Here is a 25,542-nt window from a genome sequence, read left to right on the forward strand (position 1 = left end):
CACCTGATGGCCAGAGAAAATTCCAACACTGTCAGCCCAAATCGCTTCTCTATCAAGTCCTTGCTCTTTAATAAGCCAGAATGGAGAATTATTTAGCTGGCTGTTTCTATCGGTCTCCTCCATGCTTTCACTTTAATAATCATTCTGTTTTCCTAGAGTTGGACTCAGCCAACACTCTGATCAGGACCACCTAATACTGGCTTGAAGAAAGGACATCCATAGGGAACACACAGTGACTTTTCAATTTATTAGTAGTCATCTCCTACTAAACCACTGCTGCTTAACAAACCATCCTGCTTATTCACCTGTATAGATTGACCTACTCAACTGCCTAATAAATTAGGACACTCTATTCCATCACTAAAAATAAAAACCATTTGGCTATCCTTAAAAGCCTCTTATTTAATATCAAGTATAAAGATTATTAAATATACCTTGGTCAAAAGAAAAAAAGTAGGAAAAAAGAAAGCCTTGGAAAGTCAGATTAGTTAAAGTTCAAATGAAAAGTAAAACATTTCATTTACAGTGACACTATCTTTTTCTTCATGAAGAAAATCTTACCTCGCAAAATCTGATAAAGAAAAACTTTGACATGATCTGAGCTGAGTGGTTGAGGAGACACGATAATTTTATGTAGGTCACTCTGCATCAATTCTGTGACAACATATCTTGAGGCATTAAGTTAAGGAGAGTTCAGAGAATTCAGCCCCCAATGCCCTCAAAGTGGGCTCCAGGTCAAAAGAAGAACTTCTATTTTTAAGGCTAGTAAAGGCATAGGAAAAGAAAGCTTCTAGACAGCATAATAGAGGTGAGAACCCAGCCCTCAGAAGACATTGCAAAATTTTAAGAATTTACTGTTTAAAAGTTAGCAGAACCACCAAGTGATTTCCCTATAATCAGCATTATAAAAGAGAAAAATAAGAGTAAACATTTTAAATGATAGCCAGGCCAGGAAGAGTGTGAAGACCAGACTTGGAGTCTATTTCAAACGAGAGAGTTGGTGGTCTCACCATGGCACCAATGGAAAAGATGATGACCTACTTATCAACTGTTATTGTTAAGTATAGTACTCCTAAAAATGTGTAAAATCGTTAGTTCAAACTGAAGTTGTCATGTAATCTTAACAAATTCTCTCATTTAATTTTTATATTTATATCTTCCTTATTAAATTTTAAGCTTCCCATGCTTTATATTCTGTTATATTCTCAGGGTTTTGCTCAATGAACACACAGCAGATGATCCAAGGTGGGGCCTGTGGGGCAATGGAAATGTGGAATTCAGAGCTCTTGCAAAGGTAAGGTCTTTTGGTATATCTAGAACAGAACAGATTCATGTCTTAGCCTGCCTGCAGTTGAGAACTCATTTAGAGTTTTTTGATTTAAGTAAAATCATGCATCACTTATTGATGGGGATACGTTCTAAGAAAGGCATTATTAAGTGATTTCGTCCTTGTGTGAGCATCATAGAGTGTACTTACACAAACTTAGATGGAATAGCCTCCTACATACCTAGACTAAATGGGATAGCCTACTGCTCCTAGGCTACAAACCTTTACAGCATGTACCGAATACTGTTGGCAACTGTCACACAATGGTAAGTATTTGTGTATTTAAACAGAGAAAGGGTACAGTAAAAATATGGTATAAAACAGTGATAGCGAACGTTTTGAGCTCGGCGTGTCAGCATTTTGAAAAACCCTAACTTAACTCTGGTGCCGTGTCACATATAGAAATTTTTTGATATTTGCAACCATAGTAAAACAAAGACTTATATTTTTGATATTTATTTTATATATTTAAATGCCATTTAACAAAGAAAAATCAACCAAAAAAATGAGTTCGCGTGTCACCTCTGACATGCGTGTCATAGGTTCACCATCACTGGTATAAAAGATAAAAAAAATGGTACACCTGCATAGGACATGCATGGAGGCTGCAGGACTGCCCTGGGTGAGTCAGTGATGAGTCAATGGGAAGGCCTAGGACATCATGGACACTAAGGCTACACTAAATTTACCAAAAAATATTTTTCTTTTTTCAATAATAAATTAACCTTAGCCTACTATAACTTTTTTACTTTATAAACTTAAATTTTTTTAAGCTTTTCACCTCTATTGTAACAACACTTAGCTTAAAACACAAACACATTGTACAGCTGCACCAAAATATTTTTCTTTATATTAGACTAGAGGCCCAGTGCACAACATTCGTGCATTGGGGGAGGAAGGGGTCCCTCAGCCCGGCCTGTGCCCTCTTGCAGTCTGGGACCCCTTGCTCCTCACTGTCTGCCTGCTTGCTGCTTCTTACTGGGAGGGCACTGACCACTAGGGGGCAGCTGCTGCGTTGAGCGTCTGCCCCTGGTGGTCAGTGTGCATAATAGCGACCGGTAGATCTGCCATTTGATCGATTTGCATATTAGGGTTATATTATATAGAATGAGCTTTTCTATTTAAAATTTTTTATTTTTTTAAAAACAAAGACATGAACACACATTAGCCTAGACCAGTGGTTGGCAAACTGCGGCTCGCAAGCCACATGCGGCTCTTTGGCCCCTTGAGTGTGGCTCTTCCACAAAATACCGACTTCTGTGCATGGGCCACAAAGTTTCAATCGCACTGTACATGCGCGCCCACACGTGGTATTTTGTGGAAGAGCCACACTCAAGGGGCCAAAGAGCCGCATGTGGCTCGCAAGCTGCAGTTTGCCGACCACTGGCCTAGACCTATATTGATCCGGATAATTGATATCACTATTTTCCACTCCACACCGTATCTCATTGAAAACTCTTCAGGGGCAGTAACATGCATGAAGCTGTCATCTCCTGTGATAACATTGTCTTCTAAAATACCTACTGAAGGACTGCCTGAGGGCTCTTCTTGAGAAAGTGTCACTTGGTTCAGAACTATGTCCATGGTGCTTTGCTTGATTGCTTTTTTCCATCATAGATTTGCTTATAAGCTGTATTTCTTCTGGCAAGTAATTTTCCTCCTCAATCACTTATCTAGAATTTTCAAAAATTCTTCACCTGTCTTCATATCAGCATTTGCAGACTCACCAATCACTTTCACATGATGTAATGAATAACAATTCTTCAATCATTTAAACCACCCAGAGTTAGCAGTAAATTCAACATTGTAGTCAAGTTCAGCCTTTTCTTTCAACATCGAAAACAAACTTTTTGCTTTGGCCTTGATTGTTATGGGGCTTATAGGGATATGCTTCTGTGTTTGGTCATCAATCTAGGTCATTAGAAGTTTCTCCATGTTTGATATAGGCTCCTCTCAACTTTTTGTTAGTCTCAATGCCTTCAATGAAGCAGATCCTTCAAAAGCTTCCATCACTTTGTTCTTCAAGATCGTACCTATGGTGGAATGGGGCATGCTTGACTGATCAATAATAACCTTCCTCATTTTCCACCTTTGTAGTCCTGAATCACTTTTATTTCATATCCAGGTTAATAATTCAACATAGTCTGTTACTAGCAACATTAGCAGATTTTGTATGTTTAGGGGCCATGATGAATAAAACAACACAATATTAAATCAAGCACAAGAGAAAATGGTGCTATCAAAAGACATGGTAAACATGAGATGTATGAGGCTGCTGGCATAATAGGGCCAACTTTTCAAAATTATGTTTTTATAAGTAGAAAGAATACACTCTAAAATAATGATAAAAATATAGTGAAAACATAAACCAGTAACACAATTGTTTATTATCAAGTATTATGTACTATAAATAATTGCACATGCTATATTTTTATATGACTGGCCGTGTGTTTATTATCAAGTATTATGTACTATAAATAATTGCACATGCTATACTTTTATACGACTGGCAGTGTGTTTATTATCAAGTATTACGTACTATAAATAATTGCATATGCTATACTTTTAAACGACTGGCAGTGCAGTAGGTTGGTCTACATCACTTCACTACAAACACATGAGTAATGTGTTGCACTAGGAAATTATGATGGCTATGACATCACTTGGCAATAGTTTTTCAGCTCCAATATAGTCTTATGGGACCACCATCATATATGTGGTACATTGTTGAAGGAAACATGTTATGTGGCACATGACTGCTTAACAGAAAATTCTGTTGGTCTTTTGAAAATCTAGCCACAGAATTAGACCACTTCTTACCATGATCACTGTTACCACACTGGCCCATGACCCCTGGATTTCTAAAATATAACAGCTAGAATACATTTTTTTACTGTTACATTTTTGTTTTGTTTATAAATTAACAGTCACTTTATTATTTAGAAAATATAATTTTTATGGCTTTTACACTTGTAGGTAAGATTTTTATCTTAGATTTTATTAACCAGATTCTTTTATTTTTTTAAAGAATCAAATTTCCCCTTTATTGATTTATATTTTTAATCCTCACCTGAGGATATTTTTCCATTGATTTTTAGAGAGAGTAGAAGAGAGAGGGAAAGACAGAGAGAACTATGGATGTGAGAGAAACACATCAATTGGTTTCCTTCTGCATAGGCCTGGGCCTGGGTCAGGGAAGAGTCTGCAATTGAGGTACATGCCCTTGACCGGAATCGAACCAGGGACACTTGGTCTGCAGGCCAACGCTCTATCCGTTGAGCCAAACTGGCCAGGGCAACCAGATTCTTTTCAAAGAAATACATTCTATTCATAATGAAGGTTAGTGAGGAAAGGAGATTTGGCATGCAGAATTTCCTTATAGTTCAGTACAGAATGTTAGAATCATCCTATAAAATGATACACATTAGCTAATTTATAATATTACTAGAGGCCTGATGCACAAAATTCATGAAAGGGGCTCGGCCCCCGCCACCCTGGCTTTGTCTGGAAGGTTGTCTGGTCTAATTAGCATATTATGCTTTTATTATTATAGATCATCAGGGTTAGATTTAATTTTTAACAGTTTAAAACTTTTTCTTATAAAAAATTTCAAACACACATAAGATTTGAAAGAATTAAACAGTGACATACCCATCACCTAGATTCTGCACTATTTTGCCATTTGTTTTAGCACACATTTATCCATGGCTCCTTCCCTTCATCAATTCATCTTCTGTATGCATTTCACAGAGCAATCTTTTAGAATGAAAGTCAGATTATGTCACTATTCTGCAAAAGCTTCCCATTTCATTTTGAGTAAAAGTCAAAGTCCTAAAAATGTCCTTCCAGGGCCATAAATGATCTGGCCTTCTGACCTTCTCTCTGATCACTTTTTTCCTTGCTATTCTCTACACATGCTAGACAACCTCTGGCCTTGCGCCTTTGCACTAGCTGTTCCCTTTGCCTGGACTGTGCTTCTCCAGACATCTAGTAGGCCCGTGGTCGGCAAACTGCGGCTCGTGAGCCACATGCGGCTCTTTGGCCCCTTGAGTGTGGCTCTTCCTAAGCCTTAGGAGTACCCTAATTAAGTTAATAACAATGTACCTACCTATATAGTTTAAGTTTAAAAAACTTGGCTCTCAAAAGAAATTTCAGTTGTTGTACTGTTGATATTTGGCTCTGTTGACTAATGAGTTTGCCGACCACTGTACTAGGCTATTTCACCCTGTTTGTTTTTGCTTGACTCTTATCTTTCGAGTGAGGCCTACCTTGATCACTCTAATACTGCATCATGCATGTCTTGTCCAACTGCCACCCTTCACACAGCTCTACTCCCTCCCCCGCTTAGCACTTACCTACATGATTTACTTACTCTGTTTATTGATTGTCTGCCCAACCCTGCTCCATGCAAGGGCTTTTGTCTGTTTCATTCATATCTATCCCCAACTCTGAGAAACAATGCCTGCATAAAAGAAGTCCCTATAAACATCTGTTGAGTGAATGCACTATTGATTACCTACTAGGTTCTAGCCACTCTACTAAGATTTAAACATCTTATTACTTTTTACAGAGGCTTGCAACCAATCCTGAATTTAGGCCTACCTGCATCCCTACTTTCTGAGGTACCAGATGTTTCCAATTTCTGAGCTGTTCTGATATTCTACAGCAAGAACCGACCTGTTTTTGGGTTCTCGCTACTGCCAGCATAGGCTTCTGCCTCTTGCAGTTTTTAATCCTTTACTGACATTTTATGGACCCTGCAATAAGACTGGCAATAAGAATTTGTGTTTTATCATCTGTGTTTTCATGTTAAAAACTGATTAAATGTTTATTGGCCACATACTAGTATGTATGAGTATGAGAGAAAAAAAGGAAAAGAGAGAGTATGTGTGTGTGTGTGTCTGTGTGTATGTGAGAGAGAGAGAGAGAGAGAGAGAGAGAGAGAGAGAGAGAGAATTGTTCTTGTCCTTTGCTCAATTTTCTACTGGGGTGATAATTTTTATTTGTAAGAGTGCTTTACAAATTAAGGATACTAACCCTGTAATGAAAAAAATTTCCTATTAGAATCTTAATCATAGGATAGAGCCAGGAAAAACTTCTATTTGTACCATTAAGCCTTAATCAGAAGTATCAATATTCTTGAGTTGGTTCCAGGAATCTTAAGGGACAAAGACAAAGAAACATTACACAAGGAAAAAACAAAGCAACAAAACAAAACCAGAAACACTTCACAACTGCCATCACTGTATTGTGTTGTACTTGAGGTTTTATTCAGGGGAAAAAAATCCTAAATAGAGTATGAAGCACTGTGGGATGTCAGTCATGTCTGCTGGGTTAATTGACAATTTTTTGTTACTGCCAGGATTGAAAAGTTCTTGCATTGAAGTGAAGAGCAGGTTCTATTCTATTCTGTCTCCCATATCTACAAAACTGGCAGCCAACTTATGATGCCAGAATCTTTACTGTCAGTACACACACTTGGTATGCATGCAAGCGGCAGAGAGAAAACACCTTAATTTTCAAGTTATCAAGTTGCATTCATAGTGCTGGTACTGGAAAAATCTTGTTTTGATTTATAAAAGAAACAAACTGATACAAGAACCAAAAACAGAGAATAAGTATAAAATAATGTCATATGCTTTCTTCTGACAGTGACTACATTCTCAAAAAAAGGGAAAAAAGAAAACATTGTCTGGCTGGCATGGTCCTGGTTTTAACCAGATATTTTAAAAATAATTAATCATTTCAGAAAAAAATGCTTACATTTCATTTGCCATTTTTTACAAAACATTATTTCCAGATCAGGGTGTTATTGACCTACTGGATTTGAATGGACAATATGGGACCACTTTTGACCAACAAAAATAATAATTTCATATGGTTCAACCTAACAAAGTATTACCAGATAGCAAAAAATTGAAAAGCAAAGTGTTCAAAATGAATATAGAGCATGATAAGTCAATTCTTCTACATTAAGACCACATACATATGTGCGTAATTTCTCTCACAAAATAACTTATTTTATTTCCCAAAATATAAACCAGCAGGTATTCCCTCTGCTAAACACAAATGACTAGATCGCCATGTCTCTGTCCTCAGGATCAGTGAACTTGAAAAACCTTTCATTCAACTTCCTGTTATAATATTTAAGAAAGGAGAGTTTAAGAGTGCTACTTTCATATCTCTGCTTTTTGAGATGATAGACTAGGTGAGAAAAGAATGGGGGTCAGTTAATAAACTCTTATTTTAACCAGAAAGTCTATGGCAAAATCACAAAGAGCCCCTGCCTATCTTTATCATTTTAAAAATAATTGTCTTTAAGTTATATTTTTATTAATTTCAGAGAGGAAGGGAAAGGAAGAGATAGAAACATCAACAATGAGAATCACTGATTGGCTGCCTCCTGCACTCCCTCTACTGGGGATTGAGCCCACAACCAGGGCATTGAACCGTGACCTCCTGGTTCATAGGTTGACGCTCAACCTATGAGCCAAACAGGCCAGGCTACACTTATCATGTGGTTTACCTTTGTGCAGATATTCTTTCCCCTCCACTAGTATCTTTCAAATATAACAGACTGAAATATTTTAAATATATAATTTTTACAAACTGATTAAAATAGCCACTCAGCAGAGTTATATTTTGTCAAGTTTTAGTTGGAAATATATTTTTCACTCCTCAAGTAAAGCAGTTTTTTCTTCATAGAAAACAAGTCAACAACCAGGCTGACCTTTTACAAATTTATTTCTCTGGAAAATACAATTCCTGAATGTGAAGACTTAACAATGTAGGTGCAGAAATTTAGAAGCCACACATATCACTTTATAATAAGGTTTCTGCTTTGCTCTAGCAGAAATCCTCTGAAGTCTCAATCCCCAGCATAATGTCTCCCAGATGTCTCAACTAGTTGCCATGCCAACAAAAGCAGCTTAAATTAAATGAGGGCCTGAAAAGGCACCTGCATCACTCCAGGTCTGTTGCACATTAAATAAAGCTCTCTTGACAGGGACTCAGAGGTGCCATTAACTTGAACAGCAGCTATCTGATTATTGTTTCTGAGTAATTTAATGAGGGTCTCCAAACAAGAGGAGAAACAGGGTGCTCTTTCTCTCTTCCTGTCCCTCTAAATGGGACAGCCTCTCTGGCAGCTGGTGCACCGGCTGGGTCAATGACTTTGCCATGGCCTTTTAAGTTACCATTGGGCAAAGAAAAAACATAGGGCCTAAGTTAGGCTTTCAGGAGAATATTAACAAATTAACCATTTTTCCCTATTAAAACTCATCATTAAAAAATGACCATAAAAAACACACTATACATGGTATGCCAACCTCAGAGCGATTTAACAGCCCTACTATAATAAATTGCTGCTGATTGCAGCAATTAGTTAAGTAGCTCCATGAAATATGAATTTCAAAATGTACTAATTTGCTTCAGGAAAGTGAATGATGCAAATGAATGATGCAAATGAACAATTATGATGTATGGGTGGGGGCATGGCAGCTCTGATACCTCAGGTGCCTAAGAAAAACAGTGTTTCTGTGTTGTTTTATAGTTAATTTTTCTGGGTAATACTGACATTTTAGAAGCTTCTTTATAAGAGGGTAGAAAATAGTCCTTTTGCTGCTTTCTCAAATATTATTAATTACTAGGGAATATCACTTAATGAAAAACACAAACTTAGGGTAGAGTTGGGTGATTTACCCAAGGTCACATTCCCAGTCTGTAAAAAGCCAGGAATGCCTGGCTAGTGTGGCTCAGTGGTTGAGCATCGACCTACGAACCAGGAGGTCAAGGATGGATTCCCAGTCAGGGCACATGCCTGGGTTTCAGGCTGGGTCCCCAGTGGGGGGCGTGTAGGAGGCAGCTGATCAATAATTCTCTTTCATCACTGAAAGAGAATAAGTCTCTCTCTCTCTCTCTCTTCCTCCCTCCCTCTCTGAAATTAAAAAAAATTTAAGCAAACAAACAAACAAATAAATAAAAGCCAGGACTACCTTAGGTTTCCTGACTGCTACTCTAGTTGTTTCCCATAGAAGCTGGCCTACTAGTCCCATTTTCTTTTTTAACCAAATAACATAACAGTATGGAGATTACTTTGAAATGAAGAGAAGCTGAATTACTTTTAATTATGTAATATGAGAAGAAAAGGAAAAAGGAAGCTAACTTTTTGTTGAAGCTACTACGTGACTAATCCTCACATAATACCTAATTTGTAACTCTCCACTGTTGGTAGAGGTTAAGCTGCTGACACAGATCTTGAACTTAAACTTAGGTTGTAAAGATTCTGAGGTTTGACCCTTTCCATGAAATTTTGCCTCACTTTGTTTACTATTAAAGGAGAAAATGAAATTCATGAGGCTGACATTATTTCCTGTTACAAAAACCAGGTTTCAAGGAAAAAAATCAGAAGTTCAATATTTCATTACATGAGGCAGCTTTCAGCATTTCACCTTTGTCATGTGTTTTCAAATGGGAAGTCACTCTGTTCATTCTTCAACAAATACTCTGAATAGCAGACACTGTTCTAGGCACTGGAAATGCAGTGGTGTACAAGAGCATCACTGCCCGCAATGAGTTTATAGCCTAACAAGGGAGATGAACAATTAAACAAGCAATTACAATACAGCCATTCAAAGACTACAACTATGTGCCCTGGCTGGTTAGCTCAGTTGGTTAGAGCATTGTCCCAATACAACAGGTTGCGGGTTTGATCCCGTCAGGGCACATACAAGAACCAACCAATCAAGGAATAAATAAGTGGAACAACAAATAGATGTGTTGTTTTCTCTCTCAAAGCAATAAATAAAAAAATTTTTTAAAAAAGATTACAACGTTATGGTTAACCTCATATAGCCCCTTAGGTATTGCTTTGGAATTGAATATGTAAGACTTGCCACCAGAAATAAAATTAAAAAAGAAGCACAACCAAGACATATTACTTTAAAGAGACAAATCTCTAAGTTATTAGAATTGCTAAATTCCAGTAAATAGAGATTTAACCCTTTAGTAAAACATCTTAAGAAACAATCATGATTTCTTCAACTCTTACTGAATTTCTAAATTATATGTATGTTCTAATGAGCAATTTACTTATATCTATAAAAACACATACATACTTACATTTGGTTTTCTAAAATGGTTCACCTTAAATTTAAAAAAACATACACGAGAAATAATAAAAAAGGCAATTAACATTTACTGAGATCTCACTATGTGCTAGGCACTTTCCAAGCACTTTATATAAATTATCTCAATGAATTCTCAGAAGTGGCAGGTTATTTGAAGGAACTAATTGTCCTCATTTTGAGTTTTATTTATTTATTTAATCCTCACCTGATCATATTTTTTCCATTGATTTTCAGAGAATGTAGAAGGGAGGAAGAGGGGGAGAGAGAGAGAGAGAGAGAGAGAGAGAGAGAGAGAGAGAGAGAGAAAACACATTGATTGCCTCCTGCATCCATCCTGACCAGGAATCTAACCTTTTGGTGCAGAGGACGACACCCAACCAAGTGAGCCACACTGGCCAGGGCTAGATCACCTCATTACCTCATTTAATCCTCATAACAACTTGGGACTATTCCCATGTTAACAGATCTAGTTTGGGGGTGAAGGAACGTCAGGAAGACAGCCCAAATAATGATACTTCTTTTCCATCAACTAAAAAATAATACAAAGATTAAGAAAATCAGAGACAAGTTTTTCTACCTCACACTCACTTTACCTACCTGTCTCTTTCCACCTCCTGAGCATTTACTTCCGTTAAGTCTTATTCCTTTTACCCTTTAGTCAAATTACAAAGCTAAAATAAATTCAATAAACATTTCCCTGTAACTATGAATCATATATACTTACTTGAATAGGTTCATATCCTCTACTTTTTTAAATGGATGAGAACTTTAAAAATTAGTTTATGTGTGTGTATAATATATCACAGGGACCCCCTCAGCTAACTTTTTGTGTGGGGTATAGGGTTGGGCTAGTAGCTCTTGACATGAAAAACAAAAACAAAAGAAAGTCTTAATTAGAGATTGCTGAAATAGGACAAGCCTTTGGTGGGATGTCTAAATTGAAAATATAAATCTGGGAATCATTATATATGGTAAGAAACAGCAATTTCTACTTTCTACTAAAGGAAATCTGCCACAGAGTATTAATTTTACTTTTGATTATAATCTTTTTCTTTGCACAAAGTTTTTCTCTTTTATTAATTTTTTTTTCTATTTCTTTCCTTCTTTTATTTTGAGAACCTGGATACTAAAATTATAGAAGCACATTACCATTAATGAGTTATAAATCCAACCTCGATGACATTACATTCTTTAAAATAAGGCACCAATATTCACTGTAAAATAATGCTCACCAGAGTTGGTGCATAGTGCCCAAATACAATATGCAGGACACCCTGCTAGACTCCTACAAAGGTTGCTGAGGAAGAAAATGTGTTCACGGACAGTTTGAAACAGGAAAAAGCAAAAATAAGGACTCTTCTGAGGAAAGATGAGGTGGGAATATATTAGATAGACCAGAAAGGCAGAGAAACCCGAGGGGTATTTAGTGTAACTGTACAGTTTTGTACAATTTTCTTTGATGCAAAAAAGAATTATGGGCTAGAAATGCAAGTAGGAAACTAACCTAGAGCCTGACAGCAAACTATAACTTAATGGTAAGCTTCCCCTGACCTCTTTCTCCAATTTAAACCAATCTGTACTGTGATCAATATCTGTTCAGCCCACCTCTATGATGATGCATCTATTTTAGGAAGTAATCTAAGAATGCATGATCATCAACCTCTGCTGCAAAGCCTGACTACTCCAGCTGTCAAAGGTAATTCTGCACAAAAGCTACACCATCACCAGAGAAACAAACGCTGACACCAAATTCTGACCTTCAATTATGAGTAAGATGATTGAGTCCTTTTCTATTTTTAGAAAGTCATGATTACTCAAGCAGTCTCAGAGGCTGTAGGACTGGTGCCAACTGCATCTTTGTTTAATCATCATCATTAGCATCAATAAATACTGACTGGGCACCAAGTGGGTGTAGAGAGCATGCTAACTCAGTGACAACACAGGAAAAAGATGGATGAATGCAAGGCAACATTCAAAAGGTTAGAAAAGACTGAGATTGATATGTAAGAATCAAATACAGAAAATAAGCAAAAAGATTTCAATGTACATAGCCACAGAAGTTTGACCAAGAAGAAAAATAGCTGGTATTTACTGAATTTTCTGTTAGGCAATCCAGCTTTAAATGTATTTAGCCTCATCTACTTCTAATTACTCTAAGAAGTAAATCCTATTATGATCGCCACTATGCAAACTAGTGAAGAGGTTTGGAGAGGCGAAGGAACTAGCCGAAGATCACAGCTAGGATTCTGCAGAAACGGCGGCAGACCCAGGCTCTGTTCTTAATCCATGCTCTGTCTTTCAAAAGACTAATTAAACCTCAGAAAAAGGTGAACGAAAGAATTCTACTTCAGAAGAGACAAGGCCAGGAAGCTGATTTTACAATGAGGAGTTAAATGGATTTAGGCAGTGAAAGGCAGGGGAGTGTAGGTTTTGGAATCACACACGAGGTTAGAATCTTGACTCTGCCACTTACTAGCTTGATAACATTATCAGGTTAATGCCAGGGTTTAGATGTTGTATGTGAATCACATACAAATGTCACGCATATATGGTGAACGGGGCTTCCATGGTAGCTGCTATCATCATTGTTATGGGAGGGAGGAAGGATAGTGAGTTTATAAAACATCAAAATGCTAGGCACTGTGCCAAATGTCCTACATACATTAATTAATATATTCCTTGTAACAGTTCTTTGAGGAAAAATATTATCACTGAGAAAACTGAGGCTCAGGGAAGAGTATCAAATAACTTTTTTTTTTTTAATATATTTTATTGATTTTTTACAGAGAGGAAGGGAGAGAGATAGAGAGAAACATCGATGAGAGAGAAACATCGATCAGCTGCCTCCTGCACATCTCCTACTGGGGATGTGCCCGCAACCAAGGTACATGCCCTTGACCGGAATCGAACCTGGGACCTTTTAGTCCGCAGGCCGACGCTCTATCCACTGAGCCAAACCGGTTTCGGCTCAAATAACTTTTTCAAGGTAAAAAAAACTAGTAAGTTGGGGGTGGTGAGAGGGGATTCACAGTTGAACTCAGGACTGCCCAATATCCAAGTCCATGCCTTACACATACTAATCTTTTATTTTTTTAATATATATTTTGAAACTGACCATTCTTATTTCTTCCCAACACTTCCTCCTTCCTCCCAGGAAAAAGCTAAAATAATGTAAGTAAAAAGAAACACAAAACAGGTAACTAATTTAATAAGCTCTTTTAAGTTCCTGATCTTAAAAGGAAAGATCAGGCAATCTCAAAAGGATATCACTGCTGAAGAGGACAATTTTATTCACTTACTAATGGGATCTCATGTGGTTTATTGGCACCAACCAGCAGTATGTCCATGATAGTCACATTCCTTCATGAGGACAAAGAAATCTTTTCTTAGATGAGTGCATATGATTTTTGAGAGAGACCTAGAGTTGGTCTTGGACAGACTGGAAACGCAAGGGAGCAAATAAAAGTGCTCATCTCTATGGGATCTCTGTAAACCTCCACACAGGGGTCCCCTGGTTTTGGTAAAGGGCTACTAGTAATCTTAAGTCTTGAGCCCAGGGTGGTAAAAATTAGCTATCAGATTGGTATTCCATAACTGATTAGTATTTTATATTTTCAAAACAAAAATACACATATGCAAAACAAAACTTCACTTGGCTCATGTATGAATGACATACTTCCTTTGGAAAAATGCCACTTTGACCCAATCCTATTTTCTACCATCTGGCTCACTTGCCAACTATAATGGATGTAACAATGATAGGAAAAGACTATCAATTAAACATATAATTATTAAACCCATCACCAACTGTATAATTCAGTGTTCTTAATATTTAATAATAACATTCATACAGTATTCAGAGAACAAACTGACATAATAAGTACTGCATAAATAAACTGTACTCTCGCTAAAATACAGGTTTGTGTTAGTGCGCTGTAGGTCTATTAAGTTCCCTAAAGTACTGCTCTCAAATAAATTGAGTTGGTAGCAGGAGACTCAGCTGATCTATGAAGTGGCTAAAAGCCCCACTGTTTCCACATATCCTCCAATTAAGGCAGGTCTAATATATTTAGTGGCTTCTGAAACCTCTGGGTCTCCACGTAACACATGCTTCCTGGTGTCTACCAATCTCAAAAAATAAAGTCAGAACAGTGGGATATAACAAAAAGATCAAATAAATACTCCTAGGAGTGTTCTTAAACTCTCACACCTGAATTAAGTATGTCAAGAGGCTAATAATCGGAAGGTTAACCAGAAGGTTAAGCAGTTCAGGAGAATGATAATGGGGTTATGAGTCTTTTCAGCAGCTCAAGTTAGGTGAGGCTTTGTTGTTATTCAATATTACCCTCTAATAGTTGGGAGGCCTGACAGCATTTCATTCCCACCAGCTGGGAAGTTTTAGAAAGATATTTATTTTCAATGGAGAGGTGAAAAGATTAGATTCAAGTATTAGAATTTTTTGGCCTCACCTGGAACACAGGTGTTTCAAAGAGCTGGCGTGAATAAGTTGTTCCAGCTATGTATAGTGACTCTCTTCAAAGCACAGTGAAAAGAATTCCAACCGTGAGTCGGACTTTAAAACAACCTCAGGATTTGCTAATACACTAAACCCTAAGTAATCTTTATGCAACCAGGAAGGGACCACTACTAGGGGATGTGACTGCTACTATGGGGCTTGGAAGGGGAGTGGTTCTTGGGATGGCAGGCTGAAGGAGGAAATTATGTATATCCTTTTAATAAGAAAGGCTTGGTAAAGGTAATGAAAAGCTTGGAGGTGCTAACCAGTTGTATATTACATATATTTTCTGGGAAGAGGAGACCAGGTAAGGGAATATGAAATGCTGAGGTTAACAACCCATTCCTCATTAGCAGTTTACATTTTGGTATTTTCTCGTTTTGTTTTTTTAAAATCCTCTCTATATAATAACCCATTCCTCATTAAGAGTTCATATCTTATGTTGTGTGTTTTAATATATTTTTATTGATTTCAGAGAGGAAGGGAGAGGGAGAGAGAGAGAAACATCGATAAGAGAGAAAAAATCATTGATCGGCTGCCTCCTGCACAGCCCCCACTTGGGGATCGAGCCTGCAACCTGGGCATGTGCCCTTGATCAGGAATCAAACCTGGGACCCTTCAGTCTGCAGGCCAACCCTCTCTATCCACTGAGCCAAAGTGGTGAGGGCTGTGTGTGTGTGTTTTTTAAATCCTCTCTATAAACAGGCTAGGCTTGTTACTGATAGGCCTTTATGAAAATCCATTTGTTTATGATGAAGTCTTTCTAATGACATCTGTTGGTGAGTTTGACATGCTCTGTATCAGAAAGTTCATAGGAATTCCTATTGTCTATGCTTCACTAAGCTCTACATCGATCAGTTTCTGTCTGTCTATCTATCTATCTATCTATGTATCTATGTATCTATCTATCTATCAATCATCTCTCTATCTCTCTATCTATCTATCTATCAATCATCTATCTATCTATCATCTTTCCATTCCAGTTCAAGCCTCAAAATACTAGTAAGTCTATTAGTAAGTACAATTATTATTCTCATTTTATTTACCAGGAAACTGAACCAAGATCACACAGGTAGTAAGAGACAAAGTTGGGATTCAAATCTAGGCAGTCTGGTTCTAGGTTCCACTGTAACAGATTTTGTTTCCATTACCTCAAGCTAGAAGAATATGCTGGCTAGGTAGGCCCTGAACCAATCATAAGGATTTTGAAATAAAGAGGATGAGGATTTAGTTCCTGTCTCATGATGTGATAGTAAATCACTAAACTCAATACTACTGTCAAGCAGCAAAAATAAGGGATAGTGAGAGTATGGCAGGCAGAAGGAATGAAGAAGGAGACTGATTTTAGACTGCTAATGTATGATATCAAGAACATGTATTGGAGGAGCCACCAAGGCTTTGTAAGGAGAAAAAAGGGAGATGCTTGTCAGTTACCTAACGGAACAACACTCTAAGACAGTGATTTTCAACCAGTGTGCTGCAAGAGGCACATGGGGGTTCCATAAGAATTTTTAAAACATGCAATACCTGACTATGTATTTCCCTTAGATTTTCAAATAAAAAATAATGACAACAGCCAACACAATAATAACTGTCTAGTGTGAATGAATCAAAATTATACCTATTTTTTGACAGATTGGCAAAAAAATATTTTTTGGTGTGCCACAGAATTTTAGTGTGCCATGAGATGAAAAAGGTTGAAAATTGCTGCACTAAGAATATGCAATGAAGGTCAATTTTCCACATTCCCATGTTTAAGCTTGCAAACCAGTCTATGACTTAGATTGTTCCCATCCTCAGACAAAAGGGAAAGAATAAAACTGATACATTACAGCTAGTTAATAAGAACTGGAGGAATTTATAAACTACTAGAGGCCTGACACATGAAATTTGTGCACAGGTATGGTCCCTAGGCCTAGCCTGTGACCAGGGCCATCTTCCCCGGCTGCCAGCCCCACAAGCCACCCCGCGCCCCCCAACCACCACCGCCACCACCCAGGTTCCCAGTTTGCCATCTGGCGATCAGAGCCTGTGGGCTGGGGGGAGAAACCAAGAGGTTGGCCGTTCTGTCCACTTGCCAGCCCTGCCCCCCACCGGGGAAGGGACTGAGAGGTGGTCAGTGCACCTCATAGTGACTGGTCGAGTGGTCGTTCTGCCGTTATGGTCACTGGGCTTTTATTATATAGGATTAGGAATAAATGCTTACTATTGATAAGGTGCTTTATAATAAGAAAGCACTGCTAAATAAGTACTTTAATAACAATATTCGTGTGACAATTTGTGATAGGGTCTTATGTAAAAAAGCTACCTATCAGGTTCAAAAGCTCACCATCTGGAGTTTAGAACTATAGCAGGCTGCTCTGCCTGCTCAATGAAACTGAAGTCTCAACACATTTAATGTTCTATGTGCAATGAACGACTGATGTTGTATGAAAAACTATTAATGTGTTAAAACTTCCATATAGCAAAATAGGGTATTTAACTGATTTAGCTTAGAAGAAAATGAAGAGCCTGTTGTATTTGAATTATTTCCTACAGAATAATTATGGGAAGTTTTGAAAACACTATTTTAATCCCTAAATAGTTTTTACTGACTTCAGATAATGAAAACTGATTCATTCTTTCTTTCATTTAATATTGGACAGAAACCAACACTAAGCCAGATTATGAAAAAGAAATTTTGCAATATTAAGTATTTATTAAGTAGGTGCCCATATAGGTCAGCAGTTTTACAATCTTTTTTTTTTTTTTTTAAAGTCTTCATCTTCGTGTGATACATGTTTGAATAAATATGAGTTAGGTGATTTTTCCAAAAGGACAGTGAATTGTAGTAAGCAGATCCTTAAGTCTGGCTCCCCAAGCTATAGATTCTCTTACATGAAAAGTCCAAGAATGGCAGTTAAAACGTGCTTCACCTCCGAAAAAGCATTAATTCTGAAATCCTGCCATTCCTGTTTGAAAGAAGAAAATCTCACAACTATAAATATTTGAGATTTAATAGTATCTCTTTCCTCACATTTTTGTTGTTGTTCCAAAAATCTGGTCCACTGAGAAGGGAAATTTCAACCTCGATCTCAGATATGTAACTGCCTTTGAAATAAAAATGAGGGCATTAAATAGCATGGATAATGAAAATCTGGTTTATGGATATTGTTGATTTTAAACAATGCTTTCCATGTGAAAGAAAAACAGCAATGCATCAGAGAGAATTGCTTTCTCTTGTAACAAATGGTTAGCCCTAAATCTCATCATCTTCTTTGCAACAAAAACCATGGGCGCCTTTGCAGCTAGAAAAAAATCCATGTGTGCTTCAATTAGAATCACTGACCTTTTCTGAAGCATGCCTGTGCTTTTCTATAGAAATCAATGCAATGAAAGGTCACATTGTTAAAATGTTTGAATACAACAATTTCTTTCCCAGGCAAAGGCAAATTCCCTTTTCTTTTCAAGGTAAAAAATTAAAACTACCTTTAATTTGAAATTTAAAACTGACTAAAAAAAAAAATCAATTCTACACCAGAAAAAAACTGGAAAGCTACCATTCCATATGACATAGCCCAGGAGGTTCTGTTGGCTGAGTCCTTGTCACTAAGGCTATAAACACACATGTAAAAAATAGAAAGAGCATTCTAGAGAAAATGATGTTATTTCAAACCTCACCTCTTCTTCTCCAAGTAACCTGGAGAAAGCAAAGGCAAGCTCTGTGTCTGTCAAATGTAGATGGGAGAGCTTGGTGACTACTAATCTCCCACCATCATAACCATCCAAAGTAAATGCACATATACACAAACCCAAGGGAGGAAGATAAATCAAATGAAATGATTGGAATAGTCACTAGTTTTTTTCTGAACATTTAAAAAAAAAAAAAGCTATTTGAAAGAAGAGCCTCTACCTAGTTTAGAAACATTTTACTTCTCTAATTTTTTTTAATTCATAAAAAGAAGAGGCAAATTCTCCAACCACCTCTTAATCCATTCTAAGGATAAAGAATGTACAAGTCATATAAACTGCATCATGCTTCTTTTTGCCAATACAACAAATCTTAACACTTTCTCCAAAAGACAATGAGCCCTCAAATTAGACCTACTCACCCTTTCTTATCGGTGAAAAACTTAATTCTGTGTCCAGACAATCTGGTTTCAAATGTCCTTCTGCCCAACAGAATTTGAGAGCAATTTACTCCAGTCTGTTCTATTGTAAAGCTGCAAGAATGGTGCCATTAAAACCAAGAGTAGATTACTATCAGTGGTATAAACAACCACAAACAGCAGTCTGAAGGAAGGACAAACCTCTCAATATGCCAAGCTATCGATACTTCCTTACCTTGCCTAGCCATCACCAGTGAAATTAATTTTTGTTGAAGATTTTTAAAGACAAAGTTATTAAAGGAACAGTTATGAAGGGCAGAGAGGATTCAAAATATACAGAGAACAAAAACCTAGAAGAAGCATGAATCTAGAAGAGGAATATCAGAATTCTGTTTCTGAGTACTTTTTTTGTTAATTCTCACCTGATATTTTCCCATTGATATTTTTAAAGAGAGAATGAAAAGGAGCAGGAAAGATAGAGAGAAACATTGATGTGAGAGAGACACACCGATTGGTTGCCCCCTGCATGGGCCCTGATCAGGGCTGGGGAATCAAGCCTGCAACCAGTATGTGCCCTTGACTGGAATCGAACCCAGGATCCTTCAGTCTGTTTGGGTCAAACAGGCTAGGTCTGTTTCTGAGTACTTTTTATGGCAGTTAGGAAGAGACAAAACAAAATGGTGGTCCATTTTAAGGGATCTGCTTTCTCCGTCCAGATATTACGTTGTTATATGTCAATTATATCTCAATAAAGCTGAAAAAAGATATAAGATCTGCCATAGTGAAAGGAAGAATTTATTATATCAGGACACCAGGTAAAATCCATGAGTCTTGGCAATCTGGGACACATGGTCACTCTATTAGATTTCTCATTTCCATTGGTTTTAGGTTGTAAGTGCTTCTAGCACAGAAGACCTGGACCACCTATATTCGCCTCCATAAAATACTAAGATTATGTTTCAAGTTAAAAATAAGTTTTTCCCGCCCTAGCTGGTTTGGCACAGTGGATAGAGCATTGGCCTGCAGACTGAAGGGTCCTGGGTTGGATTCTGGTCAAGGGCACATGCCTGGGTTGTGGGCTCGATTTCCAGTCAGGGGTATGCAGGAGGCAGCCAATCAATGATTCCCTCTCATCACTGATATTTCTCTCTCTCCCTCTCTCTTCCTCTCTGAAATCAATTAAAACATTTTTTTTTTTTTTTTTTTAAAAAAAGCTTTTCCAAAAGCAAGCCAGATTTTTTATTTCTAATCCAGTCGGCATCCAGTACTTTCTGGGAAGGAGCTTGTTTTTGTATAGAGTCCAGAATCCTGACTGAAGCAGGACAAATAATGTTTCCCAATCAACAATTAGCACTGGTTTCTCTTGGATTAAATTTCAGTAGTTTCAAAGTAATTAAGTGCCAAACTGTTTTCATACAGACTTCCAAACAGAAACTCAAAGTGTAAAATGAATAACGCAATCCTTTAGCAAGTTAACAACAGTTCAGCTCAGAAAAAATACATAATCTTTCTTATTTTTAAAAAACATTTTATTGATTTTTTACTGAGAGGAAGAGAGAAGGATAGAGTTAGAAACATCGATGAGAGAGAAACATCGATCAGCTGCCTCCTGCATACCTCCTACTGGGGATGTGTCTGCAACCAAGGTACATGCCCTTGACTGGAATCGAACCCGGGACCCCTCAGTCCACAGGCTGATGCTCTATCCACTGAGCCAAACCGGTTAGGGCAATCTTTCTTAATTATTAAAGAATATACTTTCTAGGTTGATATATTAGATTTAAAAAATATGAAAAAAACAAAAGCTATATGATACAGAGGTTGTGGTAGAATGTATTACTCCTTCCATACCTGACTTCTGCTAAATCTGTTGTGCCTTATAGGTAGATTTGTAAGCAGTTATAATCCAGACAGTCTTTTTAAAAGTTGCTTAAGGAATTATTTAAAGATGCAGAGTCTTTAAAAACCCAAGCTAGATTTTTGTGGGCAAAATGTAATCACTTTATTAGTTTTAGAAAAAGACCTATGATTAACTGCATGATACTATATGCTGATACTTTTATTGTACACAATGATATCAAAATGTCCACAGACTTCAGATATTTCTAAAATATTAACTATTCAATTAGTTTTAAAGACATCTTCTGGTTTAAAATAATTGCCTACTAAAAGCTGCATATGTAATATAACATCCCAATTTTCTCATCTTAGAAAAAAGTGTAATTATATGGTACGTATATTCAGTGGAATATTATTTCTTTTGCCTGGCCAGTGTCGCTCAGTGATCGAGGGTCAACCCATGAACCAGGAGGTCATGATTTGATTCCTGGTCAAGGCACATGCCCAGGTTTCAGGCTCAATCCCCAGTATAGGGTCATACAGGAGGCAGCCAACTGATGGTTCTCTCTCATCATTGATGTTTCTATCTTTCTCTCCCTCTCCTTTCCCTCTATGAAATCAAATTTAAAAAACACATAAAATACGAAAAACAAACAAAAAGATTATTTCTTTCCCTTTACAGCTTAAATAATATGACAAATATATATTTTTGACTCTACGAACTGATTCCTTTATCAACTAAGTATTACAACATCCATTAGATGCAAAGCAATATACTTAGAATTTACCTAAAATGACAGAGCCTTAAACAGATCTCAAAAGTTTTCTCAAAGAACAATTCCATGAATATATATTTAAAACTCAAAACATTACCTATTTTGCCTGGATGCCATGGCTCAGTGGTTGAGCATTGACCTATGAACCAGGAGGTCACAGTTCAATGCCCAGTCAGGGCACATGCCCAGGTTGTGGGCTTGATTCTCACCCTCCCCACTGTGGGGTGTGCAGGAAGCAGCCAATCAATGATTCTCTCTCATCATTGATGTTTCTATCTCTCTCTCTCTCCCTTCCTCTCTGAAATCAATAAAAATATATTTTAGAAGAAAACAAAACATTACCCATTCTTAAATCTGCAAAGACACAATAATCGTCCAATTAAAAAACACATGCCATCAACTAAAACCACATGTAATGCATGTCATATTTCTGAGATACTACAGAGGGAGCTGCTAACACAGATAAATAATATATGAAGTTGAAATAAAATAGTAACGTGAGATACTTTTAAATCTTCAATATTTTCGTACTTGATGCATTATGTTGTCATATTTTTCAGATGGAAATCACAGAAAATTTTGTTTTCTTTGGCTACAGCATATTTATACTAAAAAGCACAGGACACAGAAAATTCCTATTTAGGATATTAAAAGAATCAGCAAAGACAGAGCATATATATAACTAAGGCATTTCTTAAGTTTCCATTTAAAAACCTGTTTTTAGTACCCCGTACTCTAAGCTAAATCATGCCTTTCTAAAAAGTCTTTATAATCCCATGTCAGCTATAGGTTTAATTCCTTTTTATGTTAAAGGATTTGGTGTTTTCCAAATGGCACCACTACTGGAAAACACTTTTTTTCTGTGTATCATTCTACATATAGCAAAAACTTATACAAGAGAAAACAAGAATACTGAAGTTTAGGTTTGAAAGATTTTTCCATCTGTAGCCAGCTAATTACTGTGAAAACAAGTGTCAATTTTTAAACCTGAAGGTAAAAAATAAAAAAGTAAAACATTTAAGTAAATGGTGTACAAGAGGGTTCCATCTATATAATAAAACTCTAATATGCAAATTGACTGAACAGCGGAATGACCAGAGGTCACTATGATGTGCACTGACCGGGGTCAGATGCTCAACGCAGGAGCTGCCCCCTCCCCCCCCCTCCCGCCCCACTCCATGGTCAGTGCACTCCCACGGGGGAGTGCTGCTCAGCCAGAAGCTGGGCTCACGGCTGGGGAGCGCAGCGGTGGTGGAGGGAGCCTCTCCCGCCTCTGTGGAAGTGCTTAGCGGCTAAGGAGTAGCGAGCCCGGCTTCTGGCTGAGCGGTGCTCCCACTAGGATTTTGTGCACCCAACCTCTAGTAAATATATAATGGCAAAGTCTTTTATTTAAACATTCATGAACAATTTTGGGGAGAGAAATTTTATAGAAACATCTTGCCGACTAATGAAATGGACTGAAATCAGCTACCAACAGCTACTATACCACCTATGCCACTCATGGATTTAAAATAATCATACAGGTTGGCCAGACCCCACCTGTGCATGAATTGGTGCACCAGGCCTCTAGTTTAAAATAATAATGAATCAAGTCTCTCCCAGATTTAATTAAAATATTGTCAATAATAATAAGTGGTTGAGAACTCCTAGCTTATAGAAACATACATGGGGTTTTTAAAGAAATGACAAACCCAAGTACATAAAACTAAAACCTAATATAAACAATTCATGCTTAAACTATAAGACAGGAAATATATATATAATGAATAGCTGAGTGTTCAGTGAAGAGACTCTAAATATATTTGGCATTGATTAAATATACCCACATTCACCAATTATCTTATATGAAAACATTCTTTCCCCATTGAAGGTCCATATTCAATAAAGGGTTAACACAGCAGATCTGGGCTACCGAAATCCTATATGTTCCCAAAGTTTTTAGGACTGGCTCCTGGGAAGTAACCTTTGCCCCTGCAAATCCGCCTCCTAAGAGTATCTCAGTATACCTGGGGCTTTGGCCACACCACACGGTTTAGGCTAACAATGTGATTCATGGGATACGCCTGTTTTTGTTTGTTTGGGGCCTTGGTTCAGTTGTATTAGTTTAAACTCTGGGTAGGGAGAAGAGTGGTGGGCTGGAGACTGAGTAGCTAAGATCAGTTTCTTGGATGCTCTATGCTTACTTACTGATGTCCAATTAGAACCCTGGATGCCAAGGCTCATGTGAGCCTCCCTAGTTGACAACATTGCCTGTGTTGTCATACATTGTTGCTGGGAGAATTAAGCACTATTTGTGCAATTCCAACAAGAGAGAACAACTAGAACTTTGTGCCTGGTTTCTCCTGAACTTTGCCTTATAAACCTTTTTCCTTTGCTGATTTTAATCTCTAACCACGAGTGAAACAGCCTTCCTGGGTCCCCCGAGTCCTTTCATTGAACCTGAGGGTGATCTTGCCGACCCCTGACACAGCCTATAATAGAGTAAAACTCTTATTTACTAAAGAGGATTTCTACTTATTTCAAGGTTTGGTATCAGCAACTTTATTTCCAAAGAGGCAGAGATAGTAGTACACACTCATAGGAGTGTCTTCTAGTATGTAGATTTCCTTCCCATCAACGAAAAGGAATTATTAATGCTTTTTCCTCAGTGGTTACTACTGAAATATACAGCACTGAGGAGAGAAGAACTTTCTCAGTTCTTCTATCTTTAAGTTAATTTTGAACTTAAAAAAAAGGGCGTGTCAGAACCACCTGGCATGGCCCAAGACCTCAGGTATTCAAAGACACTCTTACCAGCCAGGAGTCAGTCAAGGGCCAGTCCCTTCTTTGGAATGTGCAGGGTTGGAGTACCCCAAGTGCACTGAATTAACCCTTTGCAAAGGGATTAATTCCATAAGAGATTCATGGGTTAAAATATCATCCAGGATTACAGCATTCAAGAGCTTTTGGTTTATTAGATCAAAACATCCCAATGTTGATCAATGACAAGTCTATCACCTCACATGGTTTCCCAATTCCCTAGTACTTTAACTGCTTTCTTTCCCCTTGGGAGGCTCTTAATTGTTCCAAATTATTAAGAAAAAATATCAAAGATAATTGTCTAGTATGGAATTATCTACCTCTTGAGTAAGAATGAGATTTTAATTTAGCTCACTGCTCAATCAGAAAAAGCATCTTGCTATTATATTGATTTCCATTCTGAGTCACAGGCCTAGTGCTAATAAAAAGCCTTGAGTGAATAGACAGTACTATCATGAGCTCACTAAATTAATGATTTAGGATTTCCTGTCTTTTACTTAAAGCTTTACCAAGTACAGAATGGTAAATGGTGATGTTTTGCCTAGGAATGTCAGATGGCCTAACTTAAGTCTTAATATTTTCCATGCATAGTCCCAGGAACTATTACCAGGCATTATTTTACAGTTTATTATTATCCATGATACCTAATATACTATCTTTACACATTAACTATAGTAGTGATACGAGAATGTTAAAGCCTCTATCCTGAGAGAATCATGTATGTATGGACTGAACTATATAGTCTGACTGCTTGGAATTGAACCCCATCCCCAACATTTACTTACTCTGTGAAATTGGTCAAGTTTTTTTTTTTTAATCTTTTGCGCCTCAATTTCCTCTTCTGTTAAATGGGAATATTCACAATACCTTCCTCAGATGGCTGTTATAGGGATTAAATAAACTCATATGTGTAAAGAACTTAGAATTGTGCCTTGCATATGATAAAAACTCACGTAAGTGATGGCTATTATCATCACCACTGCCATTATTCCAAGGAACTTGGGACATTTAAATTACATTACTAGCTCTTTAATTTTCACCTTACTCCAAGTGGTAGAAAAAAGGGCAA

The 25,542-nt window shown here is 37.3% G+C and overlaps 1 protein-coding gene across 2 annotated transcripts in view; it reads right to left on the minus strand.

Moving 5' to 3' along the window:
- Positions 1 to 25,542, minus strand: part of NLK (nemo like kinase) — a 135,011-nt gene that overhangs the window by 34,871 nt on the left and 74,598 nt on the right. For both annotated transcript variants that reach the window (XR_011468382.1, XM_070393701.1), the window contains exon 4: positions 562 to 668. Coding sequence is in view for 1 of the 2 variants with exons in the window: in XM_070393701.1 (XP_070249802.1) it covers positions 562 to 668 (107 nt within the window). In the remaining variant the exon portion in view is untranslated. The remainder of the gene's footprint in view (positions 1 to 561; positions 669 to 25,542) is intronic.

The sequence above is a fragment of the Myotis yumanensis genome, unplaced genomic scaffold (genome assembly GCF_028538775.1).
Source record: "Myotis yumanensis isolate MYYU_CA2020_CCGP unplaced genomic scaffold, mMyoYum1.0.hap1 SCAF_16, whole genome shotgun sequence".
Classification (NCBI taxonomy): Eukaryota; Metazoa; Chordata; class Mammalia; order Chiroptera; family Vespertilionidae; genus Myotis; species Myotis yumanensis.